Raw genomic sequence first — 26,245 nt, forward strand, 5'->3', positions numbered from 1 at the left:
ATGACGTCATAACTGTGCTCAGCCGCGATTGATGACGCGTCAGAGGGGGGCCGGCATGAGGGACAGATGGAGCGGTTCAGCCGGCCTCCCGAAGACTACATCATTGTCCCAAGATGGCGGACGGGGGTCGACACGAGATGCGGTGAGTATAATGCACCACACTTCCGGGTCTAGCGTGGGGGGGGGGGGGGAACACAGAAAAGGGGGCCATTCACATACATAATATACATTACAAAGTTGTATAACTTTGTAATGTGTGTTATTTTGTGAATAATTGTTTAGCGCCGCACTACCCCTTTAACAAGGTATGACGTAAAAGCGTTTATTAACATATGTGTTGCAGTTCCTGGTGGCAGCATTTAAAGGAGGTAACAGATTTGCCTTAAAGTTTCTCTATCATTTGCAAAAACTTTGGGGGTTTGGTCTGATCCTAGGTTTTCTGAAACCTGAAATGGGGTCAATGAAGTCAGTGGTGTGGTGGGAAACACAGGGAAGGGGGCCATTCACATACATAACATACATTACAAAGTTGTATAACTTGTTGTTATTTTGTTATTTTGTGAATAATTGTTTAGCGCTACACTACCCCTTTAATGTGTGAGCTTGTTTCAGTTTTGGCACTAAACACTTTATTTTGACTGAGCAAGTGTCACAGAGGCGGAGCCTAGGGTACGCAGTTTCCTATGTCTGCTTCTCCTTTGACCACAATTCATGTATACCTTCCAAGTGTCCCTCTTTTGGAGGGACAGTCCCTACTTTTGACCCATGCCCCTCTGTCCCTCTTTGCCCCTTACATGTCCCTCTTTTTGACCTAGGAATTAGATTTGCATTAATAAACTTACTATGTTGCTCTAGAAAGTGTCTGGTTTCTTGCTGTGTAATAGACCCAAACTTGCATATTATTCTATCATGTGGTGCAAGTTGGATCCTAAAAATTATTATATTCAGATGAATCAGGTGACATTATGGCCCATTTCACACATGCAGACTCATTGATTTCTATGGCTCCTTACACACACCTGTAGGGCTTACGGATCTATTTTGGGGACATTATCCATGCTGCAAAACAATGATTAAGCCATTGTGCGTCTGTGTCACCTATTTGAATCTGTGGGTCCTCCAGTTACTGAAACATTTGTATTCCTGTCCGCAGTTGTGTGTCTGAAATTACAGACAGGGCTACTGATGTGTTAATGGGACCTAAGGATGCAGTCACACATAAAGAATCTACTGCAGATTTGCAGATATCAATGTAACTAAATGCATCAATCTGCAGCAGCTCCTGTAGTTGTGATTGCATCAATCTGCAGCAGATCCTCTATATGTGATTGCATCAATCTGCAGCAGATCCTGTATGTGTGATTGCACTAATCTGCAGCAGATCCTGTATGTGTGATTGCATCAATCTGCAGCAGATCCTGTATGTGTGATTGCATCAATCTGCAGCAGGTCCTGTATGTAAGATTGCACCAATCTGCAGCAGATCCTGTATGTGTGATTGCACTAATCCGCAGCAGGTCCTGTATATGTGATTGCATCAATCTGCAGCAGCTCCTGTATGTGTGATTGCATCAATCTGCAGCAGGTCCTGTATGTGTGATTGGATCAATCTGCAGCAGATCCTCTATGTGTGATTGCATCAATCTGCAGCAGCTCCTGTATGTATGATTGCATCAATCTGTAGCAGATCCTGTATGTGTGATTGCATCAATCTGCAGCAGCTCCTGTATGTGTGATTGCATCAATCTGCAGCAGATCCTCTATGTGTGATTGCATCAATCTGCAGGTCAGGTTATCCTGTATGTGTGATTGCATCAATCTGCAGCAGATCCTCTATATGTGATTGCATCAATCTGCAGCAGATCCTGTATGTGTGATTGCATCAATCTGCAGGTCAGGTTATCCTGTATGTGTGATTGCATCAATCTGCAGCAGATCCTCTATATGTGATTGCATCAATCTGCAGCAGATCCTGTATGTGTGATTGCACTAATCTGCAGCAGATCCTGTATGTGTGATTGCATTAATCTGCAGCAGATCCTGTATGTGTGATTGCATCAATCTGCAGCAGGTCCTGTATGTAAGATTGCACTAATCTGCAGCAGATCCTGTATGTGTGATTGCACTAATCCGCAGCAGGTCCTGTATGTGATTGCATCAATCTGCAGCAGATCCTGTATGTGTGATTGCATCAATCTGCAGCAGATCCTGTATGTGTGATTGCATCAATCTGCAGCAGGTCCTGTATGTAAGATTGCACCAATCTGCAGCAGATCCTGTATGTGTGATTGCACTAATCCGCAGCAGGTCCTGTATGTGATTGCATCAATCTGCAGCAGATCCTGTATGTGTGATTGAATCAATCTGTAGCAGATCCTCTATGTGTGATTGCATCAATCTGTAGCAGATCCTGTATGTGTGATTGCATCAATCTGCAGCAGATCCTCTATGTGTGATTGCATCAATCTGCAGCAGCTCCTGTATGTATGATTGCATCAATCTGCAGCAGATCCTGTATGTGTGATTGCATCAATCTGCAGCAGATCCTATATGTGTGATTGCATCAATCTGCAGCAGATCCTCTATGTGTGATTGCATCAATCTGCAGGTCAGGTTATCCTGTATGTGTGATTGCATCAATCTGCAGCAGATCCTCTATGTGTGATTGCATCAATCTGCAGCAGATCCTGTATGCGTGATTGCATCAATCTGTAGCAGATCCTCTATGTGTGATTGCATCAATCTGCAGCAGATCCTCTATGTGTGATTGCATAAATCTGCAGCAGATCCTCTATGTGTGATTGCATCCTTGAATTAATATAAAAGTATAGAAATGTCTGGACTGTACCACAAGTGTCCCTCTTTGGCCGTCCAAAAAGTTTGAAAGCATGTTCATGCCTCAGTGGTGTTTGAGTGACATGCATGATGATTTCATTGGCAGCACAAAAGATGCAATCAGCCAACAAACATTCTCTTCATCAGCTGGTTGTTGGCGCTTTTCCCATGAAGGCTCATGCAGCTGACAATCAGCCCATGTAAACGGCTCTTAAAGTGACTCTGTAGCCACAATTTGACCCCCCCCCCCCCCCAAACCGCTTGTATCTTGGTATAGCTGCTTTTAGTCCAAAATATGTCCTGGGGTCCGTTCGGCAGGTGATGCAGTTATTGTGCTAAAAAACAACTTTAAAACTTGCAGCCCTGTGTCAAATTGGCGTGGCCTAGAGTACCTATGTCCTAGGATTGTGACACCCCTCCGTCCCTCCTCCCTGCCCTCCTCATTATTAGGAATGCCCCTGGAACATTTTCTCCTATTCATCACCTGTGTGAACACTGCACATGGGCTGGATCGTTAAGGCATCTGTACAGTTTTCTCAAAGGTGATGAATAGGAAAAATGGTGAAGAGGGCGGGGAGGAGGGACAGATGGGTGTCGCAATCCTAGGGCATGGGTAATCTAGACCACGCCAATTTCACACAGGGCTGCAAGTTTAAAAGTTGTTTTCTAGGACAATAACTGCATCACCTGCCGAATAGACCCCAGGACAGATCTTGGATTAAAAGCAGCTATCTGACAGTACAAGCAGTTTGGGGGGTCAGATTGTGGGTACAGAGTCGCTTTAACAGGGGTTTGGCTGGCAGAGGCCCTTTGCTTCACTAAGCATGCACAAAGGAGACAAAAAAAATCTTACATAGATATATATATCATATAACTCTACTCAGTTCTTTAGTATTGGATGGTTGCATGAGAGATGACATTGAGAACAAACAATCCCTCTGTGGAGATCAGAGGTTAAAGGGCAATGGCCTTTCTATCTCCTGTGCAATCCCCTAACCTTTGCCTTTCCTTTTTGAGCTTAGTAACATTTCGTATAGACACCATGAAGCTTCCCTCTGTGCTCTTCTTTCTTATTTTACTGGAAACTGTACCAGCCAGACCCGTAAGTACCTTCTACCAGTGGTGCCACCTGAGCTAAGAAATTGTCAGGTTTTGTGCATGCCATAGAGATACAGGTGATTATGGAGTGAAGTCACGTCGCTCCACTATTCCTGATAGCCGCCCAGCATGTGCTCACTGACATTTAAGGGGGACCGCTCAGAGGTCTGAAACATTTAAGCTATGCTGAAGCACATTTAGAGTAACTGTACGTCTTTCCCTAACTATAGGAACCTGGGCAAGCAGGTTTGTCAAGTTCCTTGGTCTCTAGAAATGTTAGACAGCTTGGATACTGACACCTCGATGGCAATTTTATCTCACGTTTCCGAGTATATTTAACAATGGTGCTTATGATTAGAGGACACTGCTAGCTAAACACACATACAACTTGTTATACTAGTTGGAGGAAACACACATAAACAACAGCTTATTGTTCTATGTCATAGACACTGAAATATGAGGTTAAGCAATCACTTAAATAATCTATTGTTGATGCAAAACTATGGCAGCAAAAAGGAAAGTGCTGTCTAAATATAGGCACGAAACATACACAGAGTTATTCTAGGGCTTGTACAGTGTGATACAATAGACTACTGGTTTTAAATTTACATTAAAGCATACTTGTTGTTTCAGGATAAGCTGTCCTGTGTGTACTAAAGTATTAGCACTATTTCTGGCCAATATAGTTATATGTTTTGTATACTTGTATCAGGCATTTTTCACCGGTTTTCAGTAGCCCTCAAGATAGTGGTTGGAGACATTGCAGAAGATGGGATCCTGCTTCATTATATCTCTACGGCACACCCTAAGATGCAGCAGCAGAATGGAGAATATTATACAGCAGTGCTGAGCAGTCTAAGCTGTGAAAAAAAGCACTAGGCTGGGATCTGTTACTTATTATATACTCCTACAGTATCTCTGCTGTCTCTTTGCATCTGGCCCTTTCTAGCCATCCTGCTCTCCATTGACCTCTATAGACAACATGTAAACTGATCCTTCAGTGAGCAGATAGCCCATCTCCTCTCTCATGAGGGAGTTGAGTTGTTTAGAGTGAAATAATTTACTTGTTGGGGGAAGGAGCTATCCTGATAAGAGGAGAAAGACTTTTTTTTTCTCATATAGAACAAGTTTCTTATATTTTCTTGTACTATTAATTTATATAAAGTTTTCATCACCATACTTTTAGTAGCAGTGGTGCAACCTTCCATTCAGGTGAATAGAGCAACACTGTTACTAATAGTACAGCAATGGAAAGGATGAGTGCAGGTAAACATTGAAAAGGCGGCAGTGCTTGTGGTGGGGGAGTCTGGCCCCTGCTGATCTAAGCACTATGTAGTGGATAGGCTATTTATTTCTTTGTAAACCTTTAACCCTTTTTTAGGCGGTTAAAAATGGTACAATCTATATGTAATTTTTGAAAAACCCTTTAGTAAAATAGGCTGGTCATCATTACTTTGTTGTAAGAAATGTTGCATTCACTTTTGACATTTGTAATGTATTTGCAACACATCAGAACACACCCTATTATAAAAAAAAATCAGCCACAAGGAAAAATTGCTAAAAATTGCTGGCAGATGCCATATGAATATAAAAAGTCTGACCCTAACTTTGTGAATCACTTGGTCTAACCTGTTGGAAAGGTATGTGCAAGATTTCTAAAGTACAAGATTCTCTAAGCAGAACAACCACCAGGTAGGAGTGTGAACAGGTTTGTACAGAGTAGTAGTTAGGCCAAAATCTGACACATACAGTATGTCTTACACACTGGACAATCACTGCCGACATAAAATATCAGGCAAATATTTATATTTCTAAGGCTTTCCATAGCCAGTTTTGCAATACTATCTGACTGTATACCACAGACATGCGGCTCAATCACTGTATAATTATGTATGACTGTCACTGAATCCAATTAAATAAAAATTCAAGTTAGCATTAGGGTTTCACTGTTGATGTATATGGACATTAGATTATAGATTCCCCTGGTATACACCATGTCTTTCCATTACAAACATGATGTGAACTTGTCCTTATACTGCCTTAAATCCAGACACTTTACCAAGCAGAGATATTGGAAATAGTGTGTGACTGAAATGCAGAATACATTGGTAAGCTGCATTAATTATCTGTATACAATGATTAGAGAGGAGCTGTTAGTTCTATGGCCATGTCTAGTTTGGTAAATACTTGTATTCCTTCTTCAGGCTATGTTCACACTATGTAAATTTCGTAATAATCACGGCCGTTGGAACAACAGCCGTGATTACTACGGAACTTATGTAGTGCTGCCTTCTAAGGAATCCCAGCCACATATACACATAGTATACACTTCGCCGGGATCCCTAGCGGTGCCATAGTAAACTGACATGTCAGTTTCCTGCAGCCGCTATTCACTGAACAGCGGCTGCAGAAAACCTGTCAGTGCACGCAAGGGTGCGTTCACATGTACAGGAACTGCAGCAGATTTGATGGTGCAGATTTGGAGCTGTAGATTTGCTTTGAATCTGCAACTTCAAATCTTATGCAGATCCTGTACGTGTGAACACACCCTAAATGACAATTTTTTCCCACACACTCAGACATTGTCCAGTCAGCCCCCTTACTGTGTATGGGCAAGCTTTATTGACAAGGAATATGGTAACACCCAGTTGTCAATTTGTATATACACCAGCGGAATAGCCGAATGTAGAATTAATAAGGGACAAGAACACCTAAACTAGGGCTGTTCCAACACCTCTGCTCAAACAACATTTGTATACACTGAAAGTGTCTTTTTAAGTCATGCCTGTGAGTATTTTTTTGCTAATTGACATAAAGCCCAATTTCCCAGTTTTAAAGGGAACCAATCATGTCAAAAATAGCTGTAAAGCTGTTAGACATTGCAAATACATGATTGCACACAATGCCCAAACTTTTCCCTCTGTCAATGCCCGCTGCGCCCCGAAAACATACATTAATAATCTCCCACATCGTATGTAAATTAGAGCAAACTAGTCATTTGGGTGGTCTGTCTCTCCAAACTAGTCACGGTCGTTGGGCTTGTCCAGCCATGTAGTCATACCTCTCTAGGTGTGATTACAGCGCTGTATACTTGCAGTGTCATAGGGAAGCAGGCCTTGAAGAGATGGACCACCCAAATTACTAGTTCTCCCTTACTTACAGACATTACCAAAGTATGTAATTTCAGGGCACAGCGAGTAGGGAAAGAGGGAAAAGTTATATATTTAGGTAGTGTGTGCAATCATGTATTTGCAATGTTTAACAGCTTTACAATGATTCTGGACCTGATTGTTTCCCCTTTAATGCTGCACGAGTTCGAGCATGCAGCACTTGAATACCGGTGGCCGAAGAAGTAGGATGCAGTCCTAGCGAGTCAGTCTTTATTCATGTTTTCCCAGACTCCCTAGGGCTACATCCAACTTCTTCCGCCACCCGTAATCAAATGCCGGCCGGTCAGACTGGCCTTTGATTACCGGCCTGGTTATAAAGGTAAAAACTAAGGGCACTCAGTTGTTGATACTGTTTAATGGTTAACTAAAACATGATGACAAATAACAAGGGGGTGAAAGTTTTTTAGTCCTGTGTTTGAGGTCTGAGGTGCAGGGTTGTCCCACCATTAAGACTTATTATCCAGAGGATACAGTTAAGTGTATGATCTCGAGAATGAGGTTCTAAGCTTCTTGCTGGACTATAAGGCTGGTTTTACACTGCATTTTCCCATCCATTTCACTATGTTTAATTTTAATGTACAGAAAAACACGGTCACATATTTGTGTAAGTAAAAAAGAAACATTACATTTTTTTGTTAAATAATGTAAATCAATGGAAAACAGATTCTATAGTATGGCATACAACTGCATCCATTTTTACCATCTGTTTTGTATTCTTTCCTTTTAATGTATACAATTAACGAACAGCAAAACCGCAGTATGAACCTAGCCTAAGGCCCCAATCACACTTCAGTATACATAGTTTGAGTTTACATCTTTCTATTTACAACCGCAAAAGTTTATCCGTAGTGCATCAGAAGTATCATCTGTATTTTTTGTGGATCTGTAAAAATTGGGAACTGTTTGTAAAAAAGCAGTAATGGTCAAAAAGATGACACTAGCTAGAATTGAGGATCCATATTTTTTGTGGACATTATGGTGGTAATGTGTGCAATATCCGCAACAAATACAGATCCCATAGACTTCTATTGGTGTGTCCATGCCACAATTTTGGTCCGCACTAGGACATGTACTTTTTTCCCTGCGGCACAGATCACACATCCACAAAATTTGTGCATGTGTGAATAGGCACATAGAAACCAATGGGATATAAATTTGTCTGTAATTGTGGAACCGTAATTGCGGGCCATGTCTGAAAGCTTGAGACCACAAAAGTGTTTTTCCCTCTTATAAGGTTAAAGAGAATGTACCATCAGTACATTCGCTTTAAGCTTTGCATATGGATAGAACGGTGTCAATGCGGGGAAGCCAGTGCCGCGGTCCTCTTCTTTGAACGACAGCCCCCTGTTCTATTCCCGGGCACGTGGGAACCAAGTCTTGGTTCAAAGAAAAGCACCACGGCATCGGCTTCCCTGTGCCGGCACCATTCTATCCATATGTAAAGCCAATGTACTGATGTTACATTTGCTCTAAATGGGTGCTCCACAGTCTAACAATTTTTATTTATTTATTTTTTAATATACATCATTTTACTTTGTAGTATTAACTTATTTAAAATAAATTAATAGTTTTTTGTTTATAGATAAACCTTTACTGAGTGGCAGCAGTAAGAAGCGACAGACAGCGCCTAGACAGCCATGAATAGTGGTACTCCTTATGTGCATGTACAAGACAACTTATCCTTAACGTTTGTTGAAAGGCCAGTGACTTTAAGTTATGGGGACATGAAAATGATAAAAAAAAATTAAGCTATTAAAATGTTTTTTAAGCTATTTTTGAGACTCAGATGAGATATTGTCAATGTAACTATAGTAGTCCAATGACCTAATGGTCAGTTTACACTAAATGATCCCTGCGTCATTCATGTGGCCATTTAAATATATTGCTATCAGCCGCACATTTCCTGTTTACATAGGAAGATGTGTGGCCAAGATCAGGGCCAATTCTAGGTTTTCTGCTGCCTGAGGCAAAACCTGAGATGCACCCCCCCCCCCAATCCATTGAAAATCATAAGTAAACCTGCAGCTTATAGAAATAAGTGCATACACAATCCATATCCACCATAAATTACCCAGTTTAAGCACTACCTTCAATCCTTGAGGACAGGACAGAAAGAGTTTAACAGTTTCCAGGGCAATATATTTTAACACGGCCCAAAAGATGCAATGTCGAGGATCAGGTGTTTTCTCGCCAATCGCCGACACTTTACACAGGCCATTTATTGGTCAAAGGAGCGTTTCTAGCAACACAGCCCATGTAAAAGGCCCCAAAGGGGCAGAAAGATAGGGATTCACTCTTAAGAAAAGATTAGCCCATTGTGGTGCTGTTTTGTTTCCCATTGCTGTTCCAGTCATTGCTGTACTGTGCTGTTACTAAATATACTTATAGGGGAGACTTATCAAGAAGTCTTACAGTAGACATAATCACAGCTTAGCTTTCTAATATGAATGAGCTCTGGGTAAATAAAAGCTGAGCTGTGACAACAAAAACATTCTTACTGTAAAGTCCCTATTACATGGGGCGACTAGAGGGAGCAAGCGAGCGCCAACCTGTCAGGTCAGCGCTCTTGCTCTTTGTTCCCCGCTAGCTGCCAGCGCTATTACACGTGCCGGCAACGAGTGGGTAAGAGCCGGGGGGCCATGGGGAGCTGCCTGGGTGATCGCTGAATCGTCCAGGCAGCCCATAGAAGGTAGTGGCGGTCTGCTGCTATCCTGATCGTTTATTTCTCAACATGTTTTAAGACAACGATCAGCTGACATCGTGCATGTCGGCTGATCATTGTCTTCTATCACACAAGACGATTATTGGCTGTAACGGGCCGCTAATCGTGTAATAGGGCCTTAAGACTGCTTGCTACTGTAAATCTTCCCCTATATTTGAATAAATTTAATATTTGGGGCCCTATGTATTAGCGTACATTTACACATGAGGTTATATGCTACTGTAAAATCTGCCATAAATTACATCACTGATCACTAGCAGCTTTGTGTGTGTACATTAATACAAACACATTTATTGTTTTAGAGGCAGAAAGAAAGGCCGAAACCACCACCACCACCACCACCTGGATTAGGTAACAACATTTTTCTACTATTATTATTATTATTTTTTTTTTGTTTTAAAGGGAAAGTAACATTAGGTTAAAAGACTCTAACCTGCTGTTCTGTTCCCATAGAGCAGAAGAAGCTAAAAATGATTGGTAATTCTCTTACCTTCATCCTCAGCACCATTGGTATTAAAGGGGTATTCCCCCCAAAATTATTTTTGCATTAATACGTTGCCCACCCGTAGCTTTTCATCTTTCCAATATAAAGTAATTATGGATTCTGCACAGTTTTGCTGCTATCTAGATGCATTCACCCCCACGGAATGCATAGAATCATCAACTCTCAGTCCAACCCGACACGCTTCCTGCTCCTGGCCCTCACCCTCTGAGACGGCATCACGTGTCCTCAGTCTCTTTAATGAGCTGGGTTAGCGCTTCTAACCCGGCACACTGAAGATGGGGAGAACACAGACAGTGACAGCTGCTGCTGTTCACTGTCTCCCTCTCTGACAGCAGCCCCCCCTTCCCCCTCTGTGTGCACTCCCTTGCCCCGGAGCTCACCCGCCCTGTATCCCCCTCGTAGCTCCCCCGGCGGCCACTCCTGTGAGTACAGCCCCCCCATGCGATCTCCCGGAGGCCCCCCCTAAGTACAGGCTGCAGCCACTCTCCATTCTCAATCCCCCTGCCGGCAGTAGTGAGTGCAGCAACCCGCCCGGCAACAACCCCTTGCAAAACTAGAGCTCCCAGCATGCTCAGCCTTCTTTCCGTGCATGCTGGGAGTTGTAGTTCTGCACGAGCTCACTCACCTCACCGGTGGCCCCATCTCACCTGGCGGGCGGCCGCGTTCCGCGCTTCTCACCCGCCGCCCACTGTTTCCCCATCTCACCTGCTGCCCGCAACTCAGCTCCCCCCGCGTGAATCGCGGCTCACCTGCGGCCCCCCACATCCCCTCATCTCACCCACTGCCACCCCCCGCAGCGCGTCTTGCGGCTTCCCATTCACTCAGCTGCCCGCCCCCCGCATCTCACCCGATTGAAGCGCCCCCCCCCCACACACTCACCTGCGGTCTGCCCCCCCCCCCAACACTCTGCATCTCGCGACGAGAACGCCCCCCTCCCCGGCCCGCATCTCAACCGATCAGCGGCACACCCCAACACCACCACCTGCGCCCTCCCCCTTCACTAAGCTCGCACACCTCTGCTATGTCACTATTACAACTCTATAGTGACATAGCAGTGCTGTAATAGTGACATAGAGTTGTAATAGTGACATAGCAGTGCTGTAATAGTGACTCACTATTACAGCTCTGCTATGTCACTATTACTGCTATGACACTGCTATGTCACTATTACAGCTCTGCTATGCAACTCACTCAACTGCATTATGTCACTCACTCAGCTCTGCTACATCATGGACTAATCAGGGAGGTGCAATGCATGATGGGAGATGTACCGTAGTTTTCTGGCCAGCGCCATGTTGGATATAGTTCGGCTTTTCAAAAAACTTGTAACTATGGAACAGAAGCCGCTAGAAAGACGGGAGATGGCTCAAAATTCTCAGGGGGACATATGGAGTAAGACTAGCTAGGTTTGGGAGCATTTTATTTATTTAGCTCTTGGGGGGAATACCCCTTTTAATCCTGCATTGTATTAATATGCTATTAGGTAGTTGAGTGCAATGGGGGGCAGTACTATAGCATCACTGCACCGCTCAACGACAGATGAATAGTGCAGTGAAGATCTATCTTAATATTCATGTGGAGACAGCAGATCACAGAACTGAGGGCTGTAGTCCCGCCCTCAGTGCACCCAACCGCCTTATTTTCATATCAATAAAATGCAGAATTTAACAGCAGGTTAAAGTCTTCTAACCTACTTTTGTACATTACTGTGTATTTGTGTACCATTTCTGTAAGAATGATAACAGTATCCTCTTATGTAATCTTCAGTTCTAACAGAGAGCGGACAGTTGTGTTATTTCCCCTTTTACCATGCCCGCATGCAGCACCACGCTTGTATCAGAAAAGGAAAACATGGACCCAGACCATGGTAGGGATCGGTTCTAATTGTGATATTAGGCTTGCCTTTTTTGTTTCTCTGTGCCTAGTTGCCTTAAAATTTCTTTGTGCAACCAATAAGGCTTACACAAAGGGGTGTGTGTGTGTATATATATATATATATATATATATATATATATATATATATATATACTGTATATAATATTCTGGACATTTCTGGCTACGTCAATACCATTTATAATTTTTTTTTACATAATGAATGGGGCTGTCTACTTTTTTTTCAAACTTTAGTGTCTCAGACACTAAAAATGATATACAGTAAAATTCACAGAGTTCGGGTCCCAATATTTCAGAATCTCACTAATTGTCATAAGGAGCTACAGTATTCTACTAATGACTGACAACTATTTGTTTGCCTGGTAAACTTGCTATTTAATCTTGCTATTTCTTCCTGCCATACCTTATGAATCACTGCTGTATTGTTCCCACAGGTGCTCCCTCACAAGGAATTATGATATCGACAAGCTTTGGTCCTACTGTGTGGAAGGTCACAAAGTGACAGGTACTGTGACTATATCTTTGATTTTCTTCTGATTATGAGCTGTAAGGTAATTGTACAACCTACACTCTGCAAAGCCTCTCTCCCAAATATGATTATATTATCTTTGTTATTATGATATGGTTTAAAAGATGTTTTTAATACCTATGTGCAGCTGTGCTTTAATAAATACAGATTCCTTAATATTATTAGCCTGGAAAACTTTTTAGAAATATTTGCACAAAAAAACCCACACACCATTAAAAAGACTTTTATAGGTGGGGAAAAATGACAGAAAAAAGCACCATGGGGGATATTTACTAACAAATCTAAAGACACGATTTTGTCAAAGATGTTTTGGCATAATTTCCAATCTAATGTGTTTAGTCAAATTTATGTAAATTGTCTAATAGCATAGTAAATGTGTTAAAAAAATAATGGTCTTTTAATTAGTCTATAAAATTTACCTGGTTCGGAGCAGACGTAGCGATGCGCCAATATATGCGAAGTTTTAAAAACTTGCGCAGTTAATAAATTTAGCTAAAAAAGAATTCTGGCGCACTTTTGATCTAATTAACAACAAAAAATCTAATTCAAAAAGTTGCATCTAATTTGGATAGTCTTGTCTAAAAAAGCTTCATAAATTCATATTAGATTTATTTTGAGTGCAAACTAGATATATTAGACTAAAAACAGGCGCAATTAATTTGATAAATATCCCCCCATGTGTATATTTTTGCAGCTGTTTTTCTCCTAATTCTTTAATAGAAACCCTTGAATCATGTAACTCATTATGAAAAAAAAATGCAGGGGACAAAAAAAAACAAATAAAAATAATGCCTATACTATTACATACTAAGGCCATGTTCAGATGCTGTATGAGACCGGCCGTTCCGTGGCCCGGCTGGGTCACGGAACAGCCGGTCTCAGAAAAGATCATCCCTGTACTGTCCGGATGATCTTTAGCGCCGCAGAATTCTGATGCGGGCGCATCTGTGCACGCCCACATGAGAACTCCCCAGAGCACACAATAGAGCGAGCAGCCGGAGCCGCTCGCTCCATAGTGTGCACTGAAGGGGTTTTCTGCGGCCGATATTCAATGAATAGCGGGCGCAGAAAACTGACATGTCAGTTGTTTGCGGTGCCGCTAGTGATCCCGGCTGGAGCGTATACTATGTGTATACGCTCTGGCTGAGATCCCATAGACAGCAAGGTAACGTATATTTTCATAAAACCACGGCCATTGTACAACGTGATTATTACGAAAATATACGTTACCTTGCCGTCTATGAGGCTATGTGTGACCATATGTAACGCCTGGAGTAGTGGATCCACTGGACCGTCACCAGCGATGGCACTAACCTCACCAGGGAGCGGAGTCTAAGGGGCCGCTGGTTTTCACCAGAGCCCGCCGCAAGGCGGGATGGACTTGCTGCGGCAGGCGACCCCCAGGTTGCTACCCCTGGCTTGGTTGCTAGTGACGGCAGGCGAGGCGTGGCAGGAGCAGTAGGCAGGAGATGGTGCTGGCAGAGGTCTGTAGGCGTAACCGCAGGTGACAGGCTGAACACAGGCGCAATGAAGTGACAGGGGAGCAGGAACCAGGAACAAGGACTAGGGACCAGGTAGCGGACAGGAATCAGGAACAAGGACTAGGGACTAGGTAGCGGACAGGAATCAGGAACAACAGGGAGCTGGGCCAAACGCTATGGGAAGCATGTAGAGGCTCCAACACAAGGGACAGGGCATGCTGGAATTTATAGGGAGTGATAGGTGCAATTAACCAATTAAGGGCGGACTGGCCCTTTAAATCTGAGACAGCCGGCGCGCGCGCGCCCTAGGTGGCGGGGCCGCGCGCCGGCCGGCACAGACGGAGACAGGAGTGGAGGAGAGGTGAGGCGCCCCCAGGGGACGAACTAGCAGCAGCGCCGGGTCCCTGCCCGGAACACGGGCCGCGGCGGCGGCCGTGACACCATAGCCTCAGGTTAGAAAATGCCAGAAATACTGTCAAAAAGCAATAAAAAATGATGGCAGTTTTTGGGCCTGTTTTGTTTTTACAGCCCATATAACTTGTGTCTGATAGAAGCTTTAATGTCTAATGAGTTCTGCTACTGATCTAGAGCACTGCTTTCTGCATACAGAACTGACATGGTACAAACATAAAAACATTGATATGGCCTTAAAATGTGCCTGCTACGTTAAGAATCAGTCTTTTTATCATCCTGGGTATTCAGGCCCCCAGCCATCTTTAGGGCTGGGAGAAGCACATAGCTTAGCACTTATCTTTCTGTCTCGCTGTGATCTCTGTCTTGCTACAGGAGAGAGGTTCCATTGTAAGTTTATGGAGCCCATTTCCTGCAGCGAAGCAGACAAGTCCGAATGCTTCTCCCAGCCCGTTTTGGTAACTGACTGGGGTCTGAACATATCAAAGGCTTTGAGGAAAGGGATACATTATACAATGACCATATAATCATCTTATATACTGTAGCAGCAAAACCATACAACCATATACCAAACTATATCTCAGTGCATTTAAAAAGGGAGACAGGTCAATGGGGGCAATTGAGTGATTGATATATATATTTAAATGTTGGACTAATCTGGTAGCTATCCCCTGAGTTTCTGGTTGCTGATGCTGGCTACCACAGAAAAAGTATACTACGGTTATATTATAGTGTACTCAGTATAACACAGTAAGCTCCCTCTAGTGGTGGCTGCAAGCAGCATGTTACATTTTAAATCCATGTCTTTGCTAGAGATTAGAAACTGTATATCACAAAAATGGAGCTCGATCTGCTATGCAGCTATAATAAAAAATTAATAAGCACAGAATTTATAATGACATAACATGACATGATAATAAAAGGCTGAGTGTTACTTTCGAAAAAACCTATGAAGCATTTAATGCTTTAATGTATTATACATATATCATTCAAACATATATCATTATTCATTTTTACAGATCATTGTGAGGACAACCCATGTGAGCCAAGAGGCGTGTGTGAAAGCACTTTAAGGGGATATCACTGTAAATGCAATGAAGCATACACAGGCAAGGATTGCAAGAAAGGTAAGGTTAAATATGCCTTTCAATATCTTAGATGGTAAAATTAAGCTTTATCCTTAAAGCAAGCCTGTCAGCAGGTTTTGGTGTATAGTCTAAGGCCATGGCTGTGTAGGGTTTCTGACCCTAAAGATGCTTCTAAAGATGCGCTATGTCTTATTTTCAGGGGACGTCTTATTTTTCCATGAAGAAGAAATTGCACTTATTGTTGAAAAAAAAACCCAGGGTATTAGCCTGGAAAACCCCTTTTGGGTGGATACTCACTAAGGGGGATATTTATTAAAAACAAGGTGTATGTAAAGTGAAATTGGCTCAGTTGCCCCTAGCAACCAATCAGATTCCACCTTTCATTTTCCAAAGAGTCTGTGAGGAAAGAAAGGTGGAATCTGATTGGTTGCTAGGGGCAACTGAGCCAGTTTCACTTTACACCATGTTTGATAAATCTCCCCCTTAGTATTTTTGCTAAAAATCATGCAAAAAACCCCCACCAATATTTTTTTGGCTCAAAAATGCTGCCGCCAGATGTAAGGGAATAGGGAAATATGACAGCCCACATGGCGTTTATGTGTTTGGCATTTCTTTAGGCCGTTTTGGCATTTTTGTGTTCCTTGGCAGTTTAGCAAAATCCCTGCATGCTGCATTTGTTGTTCTTAAAAAAAAAAATAAATAAATAATAATAATTGAAAAAAAAAATATATATATTAGTCATTTTACCTTCCATAGACTTCTATAAGTGCGGAAAAGTGACAGAAAATCACTTTTTTTAACCCTTTTAATTGATATGCAAATTAGCCCTAAAAGCCCATGGGGTGTTCTTATTACAGGCGTTATTTCCTGTAAATGATGACTGTCCAATAAAAACTGCTGCCATTTTGAGCCTGATAATGCTTTCTGTATCCTCTAGACAAGTGCTTTGATAAAAAACTGCAAGCATACTTTGAACCCAGGGACAGGTGGCTGAGGTACATACCCCCAGTTTTGGAAGAATGCACCTGCCATGAGAGCGGAAAAATGTGCAGGAAAATTACTGGGAAACGTGAGTTGGAAACATACACAAATTAACAAATATACCCATATGGCCATAATGAGGCGGGTGGAAATTTGCATGGTAAGAGAAAAAGAATGTAAAGAAAAAAATATGTAAAATAAAAGAAGGAAATGTTGCCATGAAAACTAATCTGCATTATTAGATATTGGGGATTCACATTATCAAGAAACTCACATTTTTTCATCTAAAAAAAGACATTGTGGGTACATAGCCTCTGTCTGTACTGTTTTTCTTTTCAAAAGTGAGATCTAGTTCTCTGTAGCATATGTATTACATTTCCAAATAATAAAACACTATAGCACTCACTAATACAGGTCTTAGTCTTTATTAAAATGCAGGCAGGAATCTAGGTGAGTGCTGCAGCATTTTCTTCTTTGGTATTTACAGAGGATGGTTATTTCAGCTGATTTAGTGCACCATCTATGGCAATTTGGCTTACCCTGAGTGAGCAGGCTATGTTCTATGGTGAGATATTTATGCCTTGTAATCCACTGGTAAGGCACCAGCATTGTCCAGAGCTGCTTATTGTTCTCATCAATCCTGCCTGTAGCCACCATTACATTCAAGACGAGCTTGCCTGGGGAGTGACAGCCCACTCAGCCAATCACTGACTGTGGCGCTGGATCATCTCAGCCAGTCATTGGCTGAGCGGGCTGTCATTTCCCAGAGGAGCTCACCTTAGAACTAACATTGGCTACAGAAAGAAGGGGAGACCGATAACCACATCGGAACACCAGGGGGAGTGTGGAGAGGTAGCATAACGTGTTTGTTATGTTTTCTTATATGGCAGCAACATATTAAAAATGTGTGAGAGCCGGATAACCCCTTGAAGGTCTAGGCTATCTTCACACATACAGTAGTATTTTGGTATGTTAGCCAAAAGCTGGAATGGAACCAACAGAGAAAAAACATAGGCTTAGATTTACCAATCTGTCTAAAACAAAAATCGGACATGTAATGGGCCGTAATGTAAAGATTTGCACCCTTTCTGTGTTTTCAACCCACTCCTGGTTTTGGATAAAAATACTGACAGAAAAAACTGTGTGAACCTAGCCTTACAGTTTAATTTGCACTGCATCTAACTTAGTTCAAGTATGGGATGGACCAGGGCAGCCAGTGGACACTCACATTAACACAGGGAGAACATATAAAGTCCATGCTGATGTTGGATTTGAACCCCACACCCCAGTGCTGCAAGGCAACAGTGCTTTACACGTCATAGATTATTTCTTCGCTACTTGTTATCTCATAATGTAATTGGCACATTATGACCCCAAAAAAGGCCACCGTTTTACTCTAAAATGTATACAACAATTTGGTACTAAAATTTTGAGGTTTTAAGGTGTTCTGCTGCTTTTGATTTTCAGAATGTTCTCACAACCCATGCCTCAATGGGGGCCACTGCATGAAACACAAAGAAGACAAGGTCTGTGGCTGTGCCGATGGATTTTTAGGAAAGTACTGTGAAATAAGTAAGTTTTAATAAACAAACGTAGTTACATTTTTGCCTGTAACTTTCCTTGAAAATGATAATGTTTATTTAAGATCAGAAAGAGACTTGCTACCAAGGCAATGGCACCAGCTACAGGGGTACAGCGAATGTCACTGTAACAGGAACGTCCTGTTTAAACTGGGATTCTGACATCATAGAACATGAGGTTTCACGGTACAGTGGAAAGCATGCGGAGAGACATGGCCTAGGACCTCACTCGTACTGCAGGTAATACTAGAAGCATATTTTACACTATGGCATTGTTGTTATTGTACATTTACACTTACAAATAATCCATAGGGAAGACGCCTTACCATTCTTTTCTAATTCAATGTGTTATTCCAATATTAATGGCTATGGCTTTCTAGTCCCATAAAAAGTGAAGGCTATGAAAAGTGCATGTTTATTCAAACATAGCGAGAGATTTGTCAAACTGATATAAAGTAGTATTGTCCTAGTTGCCCCTAGCAACCAATCAGATTCCACCTTTCATTTTTCAAAGAATCTGTGAGGAATGAAAGATGGGATTTGATTGGTTGCTAGGGGCAACTAAGACAAATCTATTTTACACCAGTTTGATAAATCTCCCCCATAGTCACTATCCAAGTAAACCCACAGGAATCCCACAATTATCACTGTCAGGTCAGACTTCTGGTGCTCCACTTGTTCCATATATAGTCTTCAGTCTTCACAGTGATGACATCATCGTGTACTCCTGCCCTTAAATTAACATCATTACGTCACACTAGATTTACGTAATTAAAAACACAAACATAATTGCTATGCCCTGGCCCCTAGGGGCCACTCAGCAGTATAGATGGTGCTAACAGGCAGGAACCGGGGCAGCTGTAGGATAATGTGGTCACGGTGTAGGCACGAGGGTGATACAGCTGGAAACCGGGCTCCTGACCATGCGGGAATACTGGGAATGCGATTCTTCGTTGTCCTTAGTAAGGGCACCAATTATCACACCAATGCCAAGGTTTAGAAACAACGGTAGTTGTATATTTATTGTAACGGTGGTAACTAGTAGCAACAGTCTCTCCGGATGCAACCGGGAATAAGGCAATCTTGAATAAAGCAGAGAAATGGGTGATGCTGCAATAGGCTGTGAGAGTAGCGTGCTGAATGATGTGAGTAGTAGTGAAACTTAAAGGGGTTGTCCAGGGAAAAATGATTTTTTGTATTAGGAAAGGGTTAACCAAGGTTAACCCTTCTCTAATATACTTACCTGTCATTAGATGTCTGCTCTGGGAGATCGCTGGGCCGGTCACGTGACTTGCTTGCTTCAGATCTTCTGTCTTCCTGTCATTCTCCGGACCGGAAGCTTCTCCTGTCTCTGCTTCTGGTTCGGTGACGTCAGCTGCACTGAGCTCTTCTGCGCCTGTGCCAGCCTCTCCCTCTTCTTATTGGCTGCAGAGTACTTGAGCCTGATTGGCTACACAGTAGCCTGTGCAGATCAAGCGTGAGGGGGACCTGTGAAGACGGAGGGGCTTGATTTCTGTCAGGCAGGTCCCAGCAGATCACACTCTCAGCAGCAGCACAGGCAGTGTCTCCTCATCCCCAGAGTGAGTCTGAGTCATCCTGAGAGGGGAGAATGCTGTGTGTGCTGCTGCAGTTCGTTCTGTGACAACACTGTTCCCTGACACACAAATCATCTCCTCTGCCGTCCTAACCCCCCCTCCCCCCCTCCCCCCCTCCCCACACACAGAGAAGCCGTCAGGGGAAACCTTCATGTACATAGAGCTGAAGCAGCTGGGGGGAGGGGAGGAGGTCAGGACAGGGGAGATGATTTCTGTGTGACACAACACTGTTCCCTGACACATAAATCATCTCCTCTGCCGTCCTAACTCCCCCTCCCCCCCTCCCCACACACAGGGGAAACCTTCATGTACATAGAGCTGAAGCAGCTGGGGGGAGCACTCTTGGCAGCAGCAGAAACAGCCACAGATGACTTCTGCACATCTTATTTCTGTGTTTTTTTCTTTCAAATAGAAATCATCACCACCTGGTTCACCATCCCTTTTTTATTTATTTATTCAGAATTAGATCTATTTTATAGACTATTTCCCTCTTGCTTCATCAGCTTCCCACTATGGTGCAGTGGTAAGTGACAGGTTTACCATGCACACTGACCAGGGTTCACATCCCATCAGTGAACTTTTTTTTTTTTTTCCAATTATGACTTGTGCTAGATATTATGGTGATTGTAGTTCCTCTGCAAACAAGAAACACTGAGGGTAATATACAAACAAGATGAATTCTCAAGTCTTCCCATCCTTATAAGCTACTATATATCTTGCAGGAAGTGGTGTTTGTTTACATTCAGAAACAGTGCTCTCTACTGACATCTCTGGCGGAGTCAGGAACTGTCTAGAGCAGCAGCAAGTGCCCATAGAAAACCTCTCCTGCTCAGGACAGTTCCTGACTCCGCCAGAGATGTCAGCAGAGAGCACTGTTTCTGAATGTAAACAAACAACATTTCCTGCAGGACATACAACAGTGTATAAGTATGGGAAGACTTGAGATTTTTAAATAGAAGTAAATTACAAATCTATTTAACTTTCTGATACCAGTTGATTTAAAAGAAAAAAAAAATTTGCTGGACAACCCCTTTAAGTTGAGATGCTGGGTGGAATGAGACTTGAATGAAATACTTGCTGTTGATTATTAGAGAAGATGATGATGAGAGGAACTGAAGAATCAACACCCAGATGAGAATCTTGAGACTTGAGACAGGAACACAGCCAGTGGACTGGAGCAGCAGAGCACACGCAGGCCTCTCTCTTAGCTGGGAGAGAGGACAAACACCCAACCTATTCCCTATGGGGCAGGGAATAGACTGAGGTAGAACAGGAAGTCACATGGTAAACCCCAGCCAAAGCTCGATGACCATTGGAGTTACCATGGAAGCAGGGCACAGTCACGTGACATCCAGCCATTGCATCACACACCATTAGGCATATACAGAGAAATATACATGAGAAGTACCATACTTGAACACTGGGAGGCGACATAATACCATTAGGCACTGATACCTGAATATACACGCAATAAATTAATGAAATAGCAGACCTGAATACTGCAGGGGTGACACAATACACGCAGTTTGCAGTGGACCATAGCTTTCCAGAACAGAACTGGTTATAATAAAAGTGTGAGCATAAGAAGGGCTGTTCTGGGACACTGCATAATTATTTAAAAAAACTGGAAAACAGTACAAAAATCACAATTGCATAATACAACATTATATCAATACTCCATTAGTGCTGGACATTACCAGCAAGTCCCATGTATCCCCAATCAGTTATTCAAACCTTCTCCCCCTGCCCGGGCAGCATCTGTAATTAGATGCTGGGAGCAGGGTAACTGTGCAGATATGCGCCGTGCTGTAATCAGCCGCACGGCGCTGTCATCACAGCGAGGCGCATATCTGTACAGATGCTGCCCAGGCGGGGGGAGAAGTCTGTTACAGGCATCCCAACCTGTGAATGCAGCCTTAGTGTAATATACCTATATTCATACGTATAAAAAACATATATCCTACAACTGAAACAATGTTTTAATTTACAATTTATTTTTTTAATTTAATTTATAATTAATTTACAGTCCAGCATTGTTTTAGTTGTAGGATATAACACCATCCGTTATTAAATGAAAAAATACATTGCATTAATTGTAATGGAATCCCAGCTTGCATTTACCCTTTGGAGTCAGAGATACAGGAACAGTTGTGGTCTTTGACTTTCATTGTCTTCACACGCTGCAGAGTGTTGTGCCTCATCTTTGCACAACTATGCTAGGTGAGATCTTCCCTATTTTTGATCTGTGATAGGCATAATTATAAGTCCATCTACACTATGGAGAGCTGTCTGCTGTGTTTTTCGATTATATGGATAGGCTATGACAATTATAATCCCCAAATACATTAAAAAACTCAATAAAGGGTATTTGATGACTTAAGGCATACCTGACACTGGCTCATATTCTAGTAACCAGCATAGTACAAGTGTGTTGGCTGGCACATGAAGACGTGAAACACTATTCTAATAGTATTATGTTTTTTCAATACTCAGGAACCCAGATGGAGATACACAACCTTGGTGTTTCACAATGAACGAAGAAAGAGTCTCCTGGGAACATTGTCTTATTCCACCCTGCCACCAGTTACCAGGTACATGAGGCGAAAGGGCAAACTTGTCTAGTATTTGTGGTATATACCGTAGAGTAGACAATAGTGTATGTCTTTTCTATCCATGTGACCTAGTGCTACATATAATGACATGACTTTTCTGAACTGAAGTTTAGGTGTGCTAATTTGTTGGCCATTTTTGCCATGTTTGCATTCATCTCATTCAGCTTTCCCGTACATCTTAATTCCTCATTTGCCTAGTTATACAGTGATAAATAACACCATATACTGCATGGTCCTGTTCCAAATATGAAACAAATGAGGTATTTCTTTGGCAGGCACATGTCATAAGCAAAATAAATGAAACCAAAGGACACAAAATAAAGACACAACACATTGTAATCTGGTATCAAATGGTCACAATTTTATTCAAAATCACATGACACTGGTATAAAAGGCAGACCCCTGACTCAGAAAGAGTCACCCTCCAGCACTTAGGTGAGGAAAAACCCCCTGTGGAGGAAACCTTAAGGGAGCCATAGCTGGAGAGTTACCCCTCCTCTGGGCTTAAAGGGTAATACTAATATAACATAGGTAAATAATTTGTACATTTTACCAGATTTACAGTCAAAAACATTACAAAAATAGACTATAAATATACTGTGCTGTTAGCGCTGCCCTTACTTGAGATGCATGGCAGCAAGATAGATAGGAGATGGAGAACTGGATAGATAGATAGATAGATAGACGGATAGATTGATAAGATAAACCCTGTATTCTGCATGACATTTGATTGTACCTTGTTTTATATATGTGCCTTGTTTTTGTATTTTATTAATCTTACTTTAGTAATGCTTTTGCATTGCTTTACATTGCCTTGTACTGCTGAATTGTGTGATTACAATTATACAATAACTGGTAAAGTAAGGAGTTAACCAATGCCCCTCACATATTCCTATACACTTGCATAGGAAACATTCTATAGTGGGGGGGAGCATGCTGTAAGGGCCTGTTCACACTGTGAAAAACAGGTGAAAATTCCTAGTGGAATCGGCGCCACAGAGTCCACAACGGGGATTCCGCATGAAATTTCCACCTGTTTTTTTCGCTGTGTGAACGGGCCCTAAGCCCAGAGAAACTAGTTTAGTCTAAGCCTGCCTCCAAGGCTGGGAGGACATGTGGAATCTAGTGTAGTCTGCTTCTGAGGTCTAAACCCAGGATCGCTTGGGGATGAACAGTTCCTGCCAAGAACCTATTTCATCCTATTTATTCATCCTAGTCCCGTCCTTCAGATGGAGAATAGGAGAAGAGTCGAAAGTGGTGTATATAGAGAGAGTCTGTGGGAGGAAGTTGGACACATCAGGGAGAGCCCACATACCAAAGGCTGAACAGGGTATGGTGTGATACCATCTGTATCACCTATTTAGCCCCCCTCTCACTGTGCCAGTGAGTACCATGGAGTGTGCAATAATGCTGTGGAAGACCTAGTCCTAGTGTGACCATAACCATGACTGGTGTACGATCACAGGTCTCAGCCTGCCTATTGTCATTGTTCCTAATATCTGCTCCCCCTCTTGCTGACGCATCATGAAAAGCAAAATATTGTTGCCAAAATTGCACAACATTTTTATGAACCAACATTTATGACATAAGATACACGAAAGGACACTGAACTATTGCATCATAAAAGAAAGGAATGATGACATTAGCCATTATATTCTTGGTAGAAGTCCACCCAAATAATTCATTGACAAAAGCAGTTAAAAATGGTTATCTTAACAGCTGTACATAGTGTTTCCTGCAGAGTGGTGTGTCTCTTCACCAAATGATGACGTTTGTGTCTTTGCAGCTAGTACATTATCTCCCCGAACTTCTGCACCAAAGCCTACCACACAGCATGTGGCATCTGTCAATAATTCTGATGCTCCTGGCACTTCAGGAGTTAACAAGGATCCCGCACGAACCATTCCAGCAGACTGTGGAGTGACATTTCGGAAAAGTCCATCTATAACACCACGTATTGTGGGTGGATTGGTGGCACTTCCTGCATCTCATCCTTACATGGCTGCTATCTATATTGGGAACAGCTTTTGTGGAGGGACCGTCCTCTCTTCCTGCTGGGTTTTAACTGCATCTCACTGTTTGGATCGTAGGTGAGATCTACAACTTGTGTACATTTAGGTATTTTGCTGACAAACACATACTTATGCTATGATTTATTGTTAAATGAGAAGTCTGGCGAAAATTTTTATTAAAGTATTTTATTGCCCCCCAAAAGTTATACAAATCACCAATATACACTTATTACGGGAAATGCTTATAAAGTGCTTTTTTCCCTGCACTTACTACTGCATCAAGGCTTCACTTCCTGGATAAAATGGTGATGTCACGACCCGACTCCCAGACCTGTGCAAGCTGTGGCTGCTGGAGAGGATGATGGCAGAGGGATGCTCAGTGCCCCTCCAGTGCCCTGTGCCCCTCAGTGTCCCCCTGCCATCATCCACTCCAGCACGCCCAGCCTGCACAGCTCTGGCAGTCGGGTCGTGACATCACCATTTTATCCAGGAAGTGAAGCCTTGATGCAGTAGTAAGTGCAGGGAAAAAAGAACTGCATAAGCATTTCCCATAATAAGTAGATATTGGTAATTTGTATAACTTTTGGGGGGCAATAGAATACTTAAATAAAAAATTTTGCCGGACTTCTCCTTTAAATTGGCCAAGCATGATGCATTTTTGCATTTCTGCATTTAAAATGCATGGAGTCCTTTCTAGCACTGAGATATGAGATTATTATTATGCAACTGAGGGGTGTTCCGCAGCATGGCAAGATCCCAGGGTTAGCCAGCTCATTTCCGTTTATGCATTGCTTCTGTGGGTGCTGTAAATCAAACATGTCAAAAGATTGCACTGGGTCTCACTCCTGAGACCAGTTGTGATCACGAGTAATGTTGAGCGAATTTGCTGAACTTTTTGGTTTCGTCAACGTTCTCTGAACCCAAACGTGTCGTGGTATCTGCTTTATGTTGTGGCTGGCTGTAATCCCTAAATGGTTGGTGACCTGCTAGGTTTTGTGGGTTCCTTTGGGCTCTTGTCACGGTAGTCCTGAGTGGCTATTGACCCACCCGGACTGTTGGTACCGCCACCCACAGAAAGGGGAAAAATAACCCAAGATGCGCGGTTAGTGTGTATAGGTGCTGGTGCAGAGAAAAGGAGTCCCAGTGATGTATATACTGACATATTGTTTGCTGCCATTTTTTACAGACCAAATGTGAAAGATATCACTGTGGTGCTAGGACAGAGTTTGTTTAACATTTCAGACCAGCGGACTGTCATCTTCCCAGTACAGAAATACATTCTTCATGAAGCCTATTCTGATGACACATTTCAGCACGACATAGGTATGATAGGCGAAGGGTGGTTGCAGAAAGGGGTGTAAGAGTAATGTTACAAACTGACCTGTAGCAAAGGTGGATTCCTATGATAGTGCTAAGTTTGAAGCAATGGTAACTTAGCTGCTCATAGCCAGCGCATTAATCCTTTTTTTGAAATGCTGCCCAGTTCCCACACTCGGCCGAGTACCAGCCTGGCTCAGAGCACTCACAGAGTGGGTGTGGTCCCTGCAGGCCTGCCCCGAGTATTCTGAGCCAGGCTGATGCTCGGGAAAAGACCGTCGCCGAGCACAGGAATTGGGTTTCAAAAAAAGGACCACCACACTGGGATCCCCGTGCCGATGCCAAGCGGCTACAGTAAAAAAAAAAAAAAAAAGCAATTTACCTGATGGTACATTCTCGTTAAAGTTCCAGAAGTC

General features: G+C 42.6%; 1 protein-coding gene across 1 annotated transcript in view; it reads left to right on the plus strand.

Annotated features, from left to right (window-relative positions):
• The first annotated feature begins 3,832 nt into the window (after positions 1 to 3,832).
• The window catches only part of F12 (coagulation factor XII), a 32,901-nt gene continuing 10,488 nt past the window's right edge, over positions 3,833 to 26,245 (plus strand). The window contains exons 1-11 of the mRNA XM_069971301.1: positions 3,833 to 3,937; positions 10,128 to 10,176; positions 12,098 to 12,197; positions 12,658 to 12,728; positions 15,664 to 15,771; positions 16,670 to 16,801; positions 18,181 to 18,285; positions 18,359 to 18,533; positions 22,382 to 22,479; positions 24,287 to 24,590; positions 25,699 to 25,835. Of these exons, the coding sequence (XP_069827402.1) occupies positions 3,878 to 3,937; positions 10,128 to 10,176; positions 12,098 to 12,197; positions 12,658 to 12,728; positions 15,664 to 15,771; positions 16,670 to 16,801; positions 18,181 to 18,285; positions 18,359 to 18,533; positions 22,382 to 22,479; positions 24,287 to 24,590; positions 25,699 to 25,835 (1,339 nt within the window). The 5' untranslated portion in view covers positions 3,833 to 3,877. The remainder of the gene's footprint in view (positions 3,938 to 10,127; positions 10,177 to 12,097; positions 12,198 to 12,657; positions 12,729 to 15,663; positions 15,772 to 16,669; positions 16,802 to 18,180; positions 18,286 to 18,358; positions 18,534 to 22,381; positions 22,480 to 24,286; positions 24,591 to 25,698; positions 25,836 to 26,245) is intronic.

The sequence above is a fragment of the Dendropsophus ebraccatus genome, chromosome 1, assembly GCF_027789765.1.
Source record: "Dendropsophus ebraccatus isolate aDenEbr1 chromosome 1, aDenEbr1.pat, whole genome shotgun sequence".
In the NCBI taxonomy this organism is placed as follows: Eukaryota; Metazoa; Chordata; class Amphibia; order Anura; family Hylidae; genus Dendropsophus; species Dendropsophus ebraccatus.